Source organism: Chiloscyllium punctatum, chromosome 4 (genome assembly GCF_047496795.1).
Source record: "Chiloscyllium punctatum isolate Juve2018m chromosome 4, sChiPun1.3, whole genome shotgun sequence".
Classification (NCBI taxonomy): Eukaryota; Metazoa; Chordata; class Chondrichthyes; order Orectolobiformes; family Hemiscylliidae; genus Chiloscyllium; species Chiloscyllium punctatum.
Genome location: NC_092742.1, coordinates 83072870 through 83086339, shown reverse-complemented (window position 1 = coordinate 83086339; position 13470 = coordinate 83072870). Strand labels below are relative to the sequence as shown.

The 13470-nt window shown below is 45.6% G+C and overlaps 1 protein-coding gene across 5 annotated transcripts in view; it reads right to left on the bottom strand.

Annotated features, from left to right (window-relative positions):
* The window catches only part of smoc1 (SPARC related modular calcium binding 1), a 242888-nt gene that overhangs the window by 210525 nt on the left and 18893 nt on the right, over nucleotides 1-13470 (bottom strand). For all 5 annotated transcript variants that reach the window (XM_072569186.1, XM_072569187.1, XM_072569188.1 and 2 more), the window contains exons 2-3: nucleotides 7871-8042; nucleotides 5601-5716 (exon numbers count right to left, since the gene is read on the bottom strand). In XM_072569186.1, the coding sequence (XP_072425287.1) occupies nucleotides 5601-5716; nucleotides 7871-8042 (288 nt within the window). The remainder of the gene's footprint in view (nucleotides 1-5600; nucleotides 5717-7870; nucleotides 8043-13470) is intronic.

Here is a 13470-nt window from a genome sequence, read left to right as displayed (position 1 = left end):
AGAGCTTCAAGGTTTGCTGATCTTGCAATGTGAAGAATTTCTACAAAGACTGTGTACAGTTCTCCTTCACACTACCCTTCTGTTCTCAGCATTAAGGAGTGGGGTGGCAGGAATCTCTTCAGATTCATGGCACAGTTATTGAAGAGAGCCAAGCTGACCCATTTAAGGGTTTGCTATACCACCAATCCACCATAAATGGAAGCTGTAGACAAGCTTCCAGACTGGTCAGAGGGTGAAAACCTGCCGAGCAAACTGGGAGGTCGATAAAACTACCAAACCTCGAAACAAAAGCTCCAAGCACAGGCAGGATGTTACAAATCTGGGGGCTCTTACACAGCCATCAAACTCACACCATTATATCTTGGAATATGGGATCAAGAAATCTTTTCCCAGGATGTTGCAATTGTTCACTCACACAAAGCAAAAAAGCAAAAATCTCTGCATGATAAGCATAGAGGAATGTTGCTGCTTGTGATATCTGGTAAGATTCAAGATAAAGTTCCACTCAGCAGAACATGTTGAGAACTGCCAGAAAGTCAGAGGAAGTCACAGTGTCATAGAGATGTACAGCACGGAAACAGACCCTTCGGTCCAACCCATCCATGCCAACCAGATATCCCAACCCAGTCTAGTCCCACCTGCCAGCACCTGGCCCATATCCCTCCAAACCCTTCCTATTCATATACCCATCCAAATGCCTCTTAAATGTTGCAATTGTACCAGTCTCCACCACTTCCTCTGGCAGCTCATTCGATACACATACCACCCTCTGCGTGAAAAGTTACCCCTTAGGTCTCTTTTATATCTTTCCCCTCTCACCCTAAACCTATGCCCTCTAGTTCTGGACTCCCTGACCCCAGGGAAAAGACTTTGCCTATTTACCTGATCCATGCCCCTCATAATTTTGTAAACCTCTATAAGGTCACCCCTCAGCCTCCGACGCTCCAGGGAAAGCTGCCCCAGCCTGTTCAGCCTCTCCCTATAGCTCAAATCCTCCAACCCTGGCAACATCCTTGCAAATCTTTTCTGAACCCTTTCAAGTTTCACAACATCTTTCCGATAGGAAGGAGACAAGAATTGCACACAATATTCCAACAGTGGCCTAACCAATGTCCTGTACAGCCGCAACATGACCTCCCAACTCCTGTACTCAATACTCTGACCAATAAAGGAAAGCATACCAAACACCTTCTTCACTATCCTATCTACCTGTGACTCCACTTTCAAGGGAGAGAGGAATTTGTGATATGATCTTCACCCTTCAACAATGCATTGGTGAACAACAGATGGAACTCTATTGAGCCTGACAAAAGCCTTTAATACAATTAATATTGTGGGAGTTTTTTGCCAAACCTGGGTGTCCTGTTGAGGTTGTAAACCCAACACAGCATTTTAATAACAGAGTGGTAATGAGAACCCCTGATTGTGGTGAATACATTGACCTCTTCGATGTAATAAATATACATGTGTCTCATGGGCCCCGTGCTCTTCAGTATACTGTTTGTTGTGATGTTTTCTGAGGTATTTGATCTAAATTATTGATGGAATATACGTCCAGTTCAGAGTAAGCAATAACCTCTTCCACCTGAGATGACTGAAATCCTCACCTTAGATACCAGAGATGGTGATATGGAAAATGCCACTTGCTGATATTCGTGCCGTTGTGTGCACTGTGGACAGGGCTTTCAAAGGATCAATTACTGTTTTACAAAATGAGCTAACAATCAGTTTAAGAGAGACAAAGATGCACATGCAAACGTCCCTAAGTTGTGACTACGCCACCTACTAGAACGATCGGTGACACACCCTGAAGGCTGCAGATAACTTCAACTATTGCAGAAGCACAAGTTCCGGAAATGTCCAGTCATTGGAACTGCAGAGTGAGATCAGCAATTTCCCACTTGTGCAAGAGATAGTGGAGGAAACAAGGTATCACACTTACAACGAAAGGCTGAACTGTGATAATACCTACCCTCCTATACAGCGGTGAAACATGAACTACCTACTCCGGATATATTAAGCAGTTGGACAGATTCCCTATGAACCATCCTGAAAATTGTAGGTATTCAATGGGAGATCAAAGTGCCCAACATTGAGGTACTCCAAAGAGCAGGAATGTCTGATACTGAAGCACTCATCATGACAGCACAGCTCACATATAGTGGACATGTCGCTCATATGACCGCTAATAAAATCTCTAAGGCAGTCAATGTAAACTTGGGACAATGTAAGTAACAAGGTTCAAGTTCTCCTTGACAGTACTGTTCAGGAAATGAAACAAATATCAAGGTATAGTTAATAAGTTTGCAAAATTGGAGGTGTAGTGGACAGAGAAGAAGGTTACCTCAGATTACAACTGGATCTTGATCAGATGGGCCAATGGTTTGAGGAGTGGCAGATGGAGTTTATTTTGGATAAATGTGAGGTGCTGCACTTTGGGAAAGCAAATCTTAGCAGGACATATATATTTAATGCTAAGGTCCTAGGGAGTGTTGCTGAACAAAGAGATCTTGGAGTGCAGATTCATAGCTCCTTGAAAGTGGAGTCGCAGGTAGATAGGATAGTGAAGGAGGCGTTTGGTATGCTTTCCTTTATTGGTCAGAGTATTGAGTGCAAGAGTTGGGAGGTCATGTTGCAGCTGTACAGGACATTGGTTAGGCCACTGTTGGAATATTGCGTGCAATTCTTGTCTCCTTCCTATTGGAAGGATATTGTGACACTTTAAAGGGTTCAAAAAAGATTGACAAGGATGTTGTCAGGGTTGGAGGATTTGAGCTATATAGAGAGATTGAATAGACTAAAACTGTTTTCCCTGGAGCATCAGAGGCTGACCTTATAGAGGTTTTTAAAATCATAGCTTGGATACGATAAATAAACAAAGTCTTTTCCCTGGGGTCGGGGAGTCCAGAACTAGAGGGAATAGGTTTAGGGTGAGAGAGGAAAGATATAAAAGAGATCTAAGGGGCAACTTTTTCACACAGAGGGTGGTATGTGTATGGAACGAGCTGCCAGAGGAAGTGATGGAGGCTAGTACAATTGCAACATTTAAAAGGCATCTGGATGGGTATATGAATAGGAAGGGTTTGGAGGGATAAGAGCCAGGTGCCGGATTGGGATATCTGGTCGGCATGGACGAGTTGGACCGAAGGGTGTGTTTCCATGCTGTACATCTCTATGACTCTAAATGTAGCACAGCCATAACAGACTGGGAGAAAAATGCACAAGGAGGATCTACCTGGGTCACAATCTCAAATATTGCTGCTGCTTCTTTCAAACAGAAGCAGCAATTAAAAGAAAAAAAAACATAAGTCTGGCCAGTCCCAACAGAATCAGACAATTCATCCTTGCCCATGGAGTCAGTCTGCAAGCACACTCCATTGCCAGTTGTGATGATACAATGGCTTTAAGAGGCGTATTTTGTCCTAGTTTTTTTTTGAAGAAAGGTTTTAAGACAGAGCTGTCTATTTGAAACCAATAAAGTAAACAGGTTGGGAGGCCTTTTTAAAATTGGAACAATAGAAGCAGCCTGAATGGGTGGGGTCAAGCGTCCACAGATCCAAGATTTTATTTTTAGCTTTCAGTAACAGTTACTGGGATCTTGGAGAAACGGAAGCTGTTTTATCTCTCTCTCTCGGTTATAGCTAAAAGCTGGGGGTTCTCTTCCTGCTGCTGGAGTTGCATGTGAGGCAATTTTTCTTTTGTCTGAATTTTCCTTTGTCAAGGGTGTCTTTGTGCAATGTTACCATCCGGGAACAGTTACTGTTTAGGAGTTCAATAACCTTTTATTCTGTTAAGTTTTCCAGCAGTATTAAGTTACTTCAATTTCTTCTTTCTTTCCTAGTAAATGAACTATAGTGTGCAAATAAAGTGTGGTTTGCTTCAAATCTACTGATTTGACCAACTGAATTGTTTCTGGAAAACGCTTACCTTTAAATTAAGAAAAGGTTAGGGTCTAGATTATCTTCTTAATATATTTTGAAGGGGTTTGGTCTAGTCCATACCCATTTTAAAATGCACAACAGATGACTCTATAAAAACATGAAACAGCCATCTTTGATCACGAAGGAAAACTGATGATGATAACAAAGATATGCCCAACCACCACCTCACTTTCAGAAGACAAACACTTTTGATCCAATTGCTTCTTTCTGTCAACCCTATACTAAACAACCACATCAATGCTTCCATCACTTGCAGATATGTTCCATCTTCAATGACTAACTTACCAAAAGAAATGCCCACAAGAGTTGGAGCAGCAGAACAAAAGGAGTAAGGGAGGAATAAACTGAAACAGAAATGCATGATTATTTCTTTGACACATATGATACAACAGGTATCAGCTTGACCTTGTTGGTAGTACTCTGAGTTTGAAGTTTACAAGCTGAAATACTGGATCAGGGTGGGGGTTCATAGCCCAACAATGTAGGATCAGGAGAGAATTAACAATGTGCCATTTTTAATGGTCTCCTCCAACAAATCAAGAGGGTATTGAAGCTCTGTGGGGAAATGTGAAGCTATTCCTCACGTAGCTTGGGAATCATAAGGGTTGAGAATCACAAAGACTGGTTCTGCCTTCAAAGGTAGCTGATTGTACAAATTATTACTGTCAGAGGACACGGGACTCGTCACCTCCTGATGAAGGGCTTTTGACCGAAACGTCGATTTTCCTGCTCCTCGGATGCTGCCTGACCTGCTGTGCTTTTCTAGCACCACTCTAATCTTGACTCTGATCTCCAGCATGTGCAGTACTCACTTTCACCTCCTAGAGCAGTTGAGGTCAAAACCATTGACTGATTTAAGAGGTAAGCACAGCAGAGAGAAAGGTGCAGTAGAAGGGGTTTACTGGGTGAAGTAAAAAGAACAGAAAGTGGCTAGGGTGTAGTATAAACACCAGCATAGACAGGATGGGCTGAATGGCTTGCTTTGTGGCTGTAAAGTCGATGTCAAGCGCATATTTATATATTGACAGATACGATACTGTACATTATTGAATGAGAAATGCATCTCAAAACTAACGGCATCAACTTAATATCTCCACAAGTAGAGCTGTTAACATAATTCCTGAACAGCAAGGCTACGGGTGAGATACAGTCACCTCTCTGATTCCATCACATGGTTGGCTCACATTCACATTCTATGGAGAAATATTGGCAGTCTGTTTTCAATGGGAATAAGGCCTCAAATGTTCTGAACTTTTATACCTCAGCAAAAATCAATTCATGATGTTTTGTGATAGCAAACAAAATTAAATCTCTTTGCATTTTTTCTCCACAGAACTGCTGTGCAAAAGCGAATACTTTATGGGTGCAGGACGTGACAATAAATCCCCAAAATTGGTTTACTTCAACAAAAAGAGGGAAGCAGACAACTTAATATTAGAAAGCTGGTAAAGAGAACTCAGACAGATGCACGTCCAGAATACAAGTTCAATGAGGCTGTGGGTACTTTACAACAACAAACTTGCATTTGTACATTGCCTTTAACTTTGTGAAAGGTCCCAAGGTGCTTCCATGGAACTTTGTCATGGAAACTTTAACTATAAATGGGATGTGACTGCTTCACAACTGACCAGGGCCTACACCTGTTCACCACGTCAGTACCTGAGCGAATGAGCCATCTTCATTACATTCGGGAATGAAAACTGGTTCCTGCGGTTTTTTGACCTGTTCCTGTGCTTGCTGCGCCCTTTCTGTCCGACATTTGGTTGGACCGGATTCTGTAAAGATGAAGGAGACTTTGTTTTGACTCTTGTATTTACAGAAGATGGCCTTTAGCATGAACCAAATATATTCCGCTTCCCCAAAAGCTTTTCTGAGGATTCTCGCCCCACACCCTTCAAAACATAGATCCCAGCATGAGGCCAGAAATGAGGCTTTGGTCTCAGATTAACAGTTTGAGTCATCCCCTCCTTCTTTTACTCTCCTTTCCCTCAGTATCAAGAGCCTCACGCAGTACCAGACCTAAGAAGTGAGCAGATCTCTATTCTAAACTTGCGCCTAAATACAAAAGAGGGCAATAAAAAAATCATACCACTTATTAAGGGAGACTTCTAAACACATTCAAAGCAATCAACAAAATATTATTTAACGTCGACAGAACAGATTGTTATATTCTGAATTACTTTGATTCAGATTAGCTGATTTATTACTTTTTTGTTTAGAACTTGAACATATTGTCACAATCCCCATTACGGAGTCATGAAGCACGGAAACAGACAATTGGCCCATACCAACAGTTTTCCCAAACTAAATTGCTTACGTTTGGCCATATCCCTTTAGGCTATTTCTGAGACCTGTTCCAGATTTATTCATTCTTTGAGTTTAAATTCATTTTACAGCATCAAGTGAATCACAAAACCGGGGAACTAGGCAGGGTCAATGGGTTACACTCTCTGCCTCTAGCCCAGAGAAGTCCCAAGTTGGAGTCTCGCTCCAGGCCTTGCTGGCTGTGAGAGGCTGCAGTGGCTGTTACAGTGAATGCCTGTGCTTTCTTACCTAAACAGAGAATGCTGGCAGTAGAAAGCCTGTGAAAACAAGTCACCAGCTTGTGGTGACACCATGACAGTGAGGGATTAGGAGCAGCATGGTGGCTCAGTAGTTAGCACTGCTACCTCACAGCAACAGGGACCCCTCCTCAATTCCAAACTGGAATGACTGTACGTGTGGGGTTTGCACATTCTCCTCGTGTCTGCGTGGGTTTCCCCCCAGGTGCTCTGTCTTCCTCCCACAGTCCAAAGATGTGCAGCTTAGGTGGATTGGCCATGTTAAATTGCCCATAGTGTTTCAGGATGTGCAGGCTGGGTGGGTTAGCCATGGGAAATGTAGAGTTAAAGGGATAGGGTAAGCGGTGGATCTGGGTGGGATGATCTTCGGGAAGGTTGGGAGGAACTCGATGGGCTGAATGGCCTGCTTCCATACTGCACAGACTCTATGATTGCCTCAACAGGCCAGCCTATCATGATGCAGCAATTGTTGTCACAATGATGAGCCCAAACAGATCAAGGATATTAAAATGGGATGAAACAGGCAGGTTAGGGAGTATTAATGCAAAACATGCAATATGGGATTGACCATTCATCACACTTTCTTTCCAAATGATATTCATTGTAAATATTTGCAAATCACAAGGTGGGCCTCACCTGTACAGTTGTGAGACCCACATATTAGGAAGGACATCCAGACCCACAGGAGCTGACAGTGGATTTTTACTCAGAAGATCATTGAGATAAGCAACTTCAGTTATTTAAATAGACTGAGACTGCTTTCTCTCCAAGTGGGGGACATTAAGGGAAAAAGTAGGCCACATTATAAAGACTTTATACAGCAGGTAGAAAGAAACTGTTTCCAAGACAGTCTGTAACTAGAGGAAACAGATTTAAGATAACTCTTAAAAGAATCAGCATGGTGGCAGCGGTGGTGGTGGTGGGGGTGGTGGTGTGGGGGCAGGGGGGAAGGTGGTGATGGTTGGGAAAGCGAGGATTTCTTTGAGTTGCCATAATCTGCAATATACTGCCTGAAACAGTGGTGAACGCAGATTCAATAGTGACTTTCAGAAGCTACTTGAATATAAAATTTAAGAGTAAGAAGCTGTGGGGAGACAACAAGGGAGTGGACTCTAGACGGATAGCTCTTTCAAAGAGCGAAGGTAAAATAACCTTCTGTCCTCATGATTCCATGTCTATTCTGTCGCCCTAATAAGGCCCAAAATAAAACATGGCCTCCATCATCCTCAGAGCATTGTGATGTGGCGAATTGGAATCTCCCAGTGAGATTTACCAGCTTATTGTGATGATTCAGTGGACAACAAATAGCTACTGGCTCACCCATTATCTGTGATACTGTGAAGGATGGGGAGAGGGCAAGTGAGTTACCTTTACATCTGCCTCGATGCGTGATCTCCAGTGTTGAGTCCCTACACTTGGCCCTCAGGTAATCACATCTCGATTCATATGTCCGACCATCCGACACACAGAGGGGCTTCAGCTGAGAGCCAGTACAATGGACATTGCACTCCAGGTCTTGGTCGCGGTCTCCTATTAGGAACTGATAATAAAAGAATCCTACATGAAAAAACACCAAACACTGGGACAGACTGTGCAATAAAACCAGCAAGCATGATTTTTGACAACCTCAATCTCTGAAGGACAACAGTTTTGCAATACAGTAGTTACGAAGGCCAAATGTGTCTTAAAATAATATCTCGGAATGTCTTTTCACAGATGGCATAACAATTTCCAAAAAAAAAAAAGGCGCCTGAAGGAGTTCATGTCAATCAACACTGGCCTGCAATCTGAAACTCTCCAGGCACCTTGACTGGGAAAGCAGGGCAAGTGAGCAATGTTTGTTTTGGAGCAAAGCACAGTGTTGGCTGCCATTGGTGAGACTCACCCTGTCGACATGTCACTTTGCTAAATAACGCAGATGACAATAATTTGACAGGTAGATCAAAACAAAACCAGTTCAACAGAGCCAAGAATGTTGGTACAGCTGCCATTCACTGCACAAAGAGTGCTCTGAATCAGAGTCAGTACACCCACACTCAGACGATGAAGTCAGCTTCACTGCCGTTTCTAGCGTTACAATCTTGGGACTCCATGCCTGTGCTATCAAAACAAGTCAGGAGACAAAATCATAAAGGACTCCTTTGGCAGTCCCTCGAGATTGAGGGTGACTCACCTACACTCCAGTGCAATGTGCTCTGAGATAAGGCATTAAGTGCCAACCAAACTCTGTTCGCACATGGGGGCAGGCAGTGCTTGAAGGGTCGGGTAGATGGGTCACTGAGAGGGAGATCTACGCCCTCTCTTCATGCCTCAATTTCACCCCTGCATATTCCCGGGCAACATCACTCAGTGTGTTCCTGAATGAGCCTTCTCATTTCGATCAGTCGCAAGCCAGGGAGTCCGTGAATGTTTCACCTCTTCAGGGAAGACCCGGCTGTGCTCCTCGGGACATTCCAGCATGACCCTGTTCTGAGTAGATTGCATTTGCATCTGGTATCAAGTATACGAACATCATGCCCAATCCAGCTAGGTCTGAGCTAACACCGTAGAATGGAACTGTGAAAGTTACTCAGAAGTATGTTGGACTCATTCATTATATAATAGTATTGTTTTGCCATGAAGTTAACAAACAAAACAAACGCATATTGAGGGTTTAACCCTCATCAATTCTTCAGCAAATTGTTGTAAGCTCTGTAACAGAGTATATGGAACCCCTTTTAATAAAACTCAGTAACCTTGGTCTGGACGGCTTCAATTGGTTTCAGCTGAGGTGACAGTGACGGGGCAGGAGCCCAGTTTGCCTCAACACCTCAAGGCAGGAACAGAAAGAGATTCTTGCTCCTTTTCCTGACCAATCTCCTGCACTGGATGAGGATGGAATCGGATTCAGTTATCGAGTCATACAGCACAGACCCCTCGGTCCAACCATTCCACAGGCCTCGCAGTCAACCAACCTGCCGACACTCGCAAAGAGTAGACACCTTGAGCAGGAAACTGAGGAAATAAAGCTCATTACAGGGTTTCACGGTTTTCATCCCTGGTATGCAGCAAGGAGACCAATTTCAACTCGAGCTCTCAATAAACTGGGCACCCTATAGTGCTTGGGATTTCCCAGTCCCTACCTGGTGGCAAGGTAACCCGCTGGTGTGCTTAACCAGACAAGTGACAACAAGTTGGATTCCTGCATTCAAGAAAGTCTTCAGCCCATTATTAGAATCCCTAAAGTGTGGAAGCAGGCCATTCAGCCCATTAAGTCAACACTAACTCTCCAAAAAGCATCCTATTCACACCCACCACCCTACCCTATTATTCTGCATTTCCCATGGCTAATCCACCTAGACTGCACATCCCTGTACACTATGGGCAATTTACCGTGGCCAATCTACCCTAACCTGCACATCTTTGGATTATGGGAGGAAATCCACACAGACACAGGGAGAATGTGCGAACTCCACTCAGACAGTCACCTGAGGGTGGTATCGAACCCAAGTCCCCAGTGCTGTGAGGCAGCAATGTAAAACACTGAGTCACTGTGCCACCCACTCTCTGTTCTCCCTATTCAGGTGGTGGGTCAGCCTGTCTGTGTGCATTTGCTTCTCACTAATTTGCTGGAATTAATTCCATCTTCCCAACTGATTTGCACCCAATCACTAAGCTTAAGACCTCAGCAACCCGACAGCTAAAAGCAGGCGTGTTCCCGCCGAGCTGGAATTCCCGGGGACCCTCGAGATAAGAACTTGCTGCCTTGCCCTTTAAATAATCCTCACCGGCACATGCACTCACTTCTCCAAGATGTGCAGACTGTCTCCCTGGACCAACCCAAACTGGAAAATGGCAGGTACAGGACAACTTATAGTCCAGGGCAGGAATGAAACAAATTCCCACGAGCTGCTTATGTTTGCTGTGTACACCATCATGCCAAGGTCAAGCTGACGACACTCTGTGGGGTTGGTGGACTGGCATACTTTCAGCAGCTTGGACAATTTGCACTGTCAGCGGGTGCATGTCATGGTGCTCCAAAAGAGCTGGCCCATCAGAGATTTATGATGCCTGGACAATGCAGTACAGCCCAGGCACATCAGAACTTCGCTTTCGTGGCTCATAACCTGGCTCATAAAAGGGGAGGGGGGAGGTATGCAGAGGGACAGGGCAGAGATGGGGGAGCATAAGGTCATTCTCTGGAGGAAGCTGAAGCTGAAGATGTTCAGGTGGCCTCAGGAGGACCCTCGGAGATGCCAAGGATATGGGCTGACAAGCCAGAGAGGCATGTGGCGACTTCAGTACCACCCACATCCAGGTGGACTGAGCTACCCAGACATCTTCCTTTAACTGGTGCGTTTGTTATGAACTAGCTGGCTGGGAAGCCACCGCATCCTCAGGTCAACAGACCTCTGTGAGTGAGAAGTGTTTCCGTTGGCAACGTTGTCGGGAAGAGGAGCAAAGTCCTTCTTCGATCTGCCAATGATGTGATACCTCCACAGGAGGCATCTCTGCATTTTTTTCGTGTTAACTGCACAGACCAGCCCCTGCGACACAGTGAACAAGGATCCCAGGGGGAGACTGCAATATACTGAAACAGCACACCATTAAAGAGAAGGCTGACTCGCTTGGCCTAAAGAGGGCTTCCCCCAGGTGTGTGTCATTCTAGCTGATGTTAGTAGCCCCATTCTGCCACCTCTCACCTTACAATCCTGTGGGAAATTGGCATCCTACACTGACAATGCACGACCATTGCAACAGTACAATGAGTGAGTTGCCAGCACCATGAAGTGCACACGGGATTGGTGTGCTTAACCTCCCTCTGAGAATGCCCAGTCTGCCAATGGAGATCGCAACCTTTGGCTCCTGCAGCACATCCCCTCCCAGCATGACTTTCCAGAATTGTCCGTTTGGGACCCACTGTGAGACCCACATGCTGCTCTTGAACTGATGGAATTGAACTGCGTCTCTGCAGCTTTGAATGCACTGCCCAAAGGCTGGGTCCATAACTGGCTGGATTACAAGGACACATACGTTACTAATGCAGACACACATTCAAAGGTGTCCCAAGGGCAGTATCTCCCTATCATGAGACGCTGCACTGCTTTCACAACAGAAAGCTGTTCGTGGACAACTGGCAGGAGCATGTGACTGCAGCCAATGCTAGAACCGTGAAAATGCACAGGTATTTATAAGTGTTACATTGATGTTGATCAACTTAACTCCCTGGCAGCAAGGTGCCTTGAAAAGGATTTCTTCTTCTTTTACTACATCCAGGTGCAAGCCTGCCATTCACAGCTAGGATGGAGATAGTCTACAGATTGACACACCCTGGTAACTTGGCAGATATCCTCTGTGTCCTCAGGACCTGGAGGACCCCAGGATGGTAAGAATGTCCTGCACAAAATATGGGGGGAGGGGGGAGCAAGCTCCTTGGCCCCATTGGCCCCATCTACTAGGAGGGGAAAAGAGGGCCAAGGAACCTCTGTAACGTGCTGAGCTGAGACTCCCACAGTGCCTCCTTACTACCTGTTGTTGATATCACCTCATCTCCTCCTGTGGAAGGGGGGGGGGAGAGAGAGAGAGAGACGGAGAGAGACAAAGAGATCATGGTGCCTCACCGCCATCCTGCCTCACCACTGAGTACCCATGACCAGAGAGAGGGAGCACCGGTCCGAGAGCATATCCAGCAGACACTGAGCATTCTTCTGTACCTAGGGGATCTTGGTATTATGGCTGAGTACAAAGACATAGCTTATTCACAGAAATAAACAGCTGCCTGGTATCCAACAGTCTTTGATGTATTAGAGACCTTCCTCCACCGACTGCAGACACGTGTCAATGACGTGCTCACCAGATGGTGTCCCTGAGCCTACTCCAGCTTAGCTACCCATTGAGGTGTTGGACTGGGTGGTGGTGAAACATCCTCAAAGGTATCACAGGCTTCATCCTCCGAGCAGCGTGTGATGGACAGCCCCCGCTCCCGTTTCCGTTTCACTATCAGTTGCCCACTCATTCCTGTGGAGGAGGGGGAGCTGTAGTTGATGAAGAAGCCAAAGCCTCCATGTTAAGGAATGTGTGAGAGTGGCTGCAGCCCTTCACTTGCGTCTGCCATGCCAATCGCTCCAGCGGCATGGCATCAGTCTTGGTCCTCACCCGCTGGTTAGACCACATCTTCCTCATAGCATGCAGAGAGTGGGGACTCTCTGTTGGTCAGAGCCCTCCCATGCCTATGGTATACAAGCTTGTCCTGCACAGAGAGAGAAAGAGGGCGATAGGAATGTGTGTGCACTCACCCACACTCAATAGGCCTGTGAGGCTGTGCCAGTGAGTGCCCAGGAAGTGCTTGAATTTTGGTAAGCCCTGGGTGCACATCAGGCATGTGACAGTGAGTTGGGCATGCCAACTACTTGGCTGCACACTGGCAGAGTTAGACCAAGTGATGGGGTGCGGGGGTAGGGGGGGGGGGCGGGGGGCTGGGGGTTTATAGTGAGAAGATGGTGGTGAGAGATCATTCATTCCTTTCCTGCACTGCTCATGATGTCGATGCCTACTACGCAGTGCTGACTTCCTGTGTGACTTTAGTTTCCCCCAAAGCCTGATGGGAGTACAAGAAAGGCCCCCTCTCCTGGCTCAAACGGCCTGAAGCAGATACTCTCGTAAGTCATCATTAAAGTAAGCAACTACAACTTGGACGCTTGACGGACATCTCCAGTGACAGAATGCGGTGGCATTTGCTGTCGGATTGGAGTTCCTGGCTTTAAGCAAGGGACAAACCACCAGGATAGACTTTAAAGATGCGTCAGACCCTTTGATGCCTGAAGGTGCTGGCTGGGGCGAAAACACCTGCCTGGCACCTGCACTTTTTTCGCCGTTTTAGTCCCGATCCAACTAGCTTGCATAGCTAAAGGGAGAATGATCATGTGGAAAAAAACTCCCCATGAACCATATGACACAATCCATGTTCTAACTCCAAAATGGAAAATCTT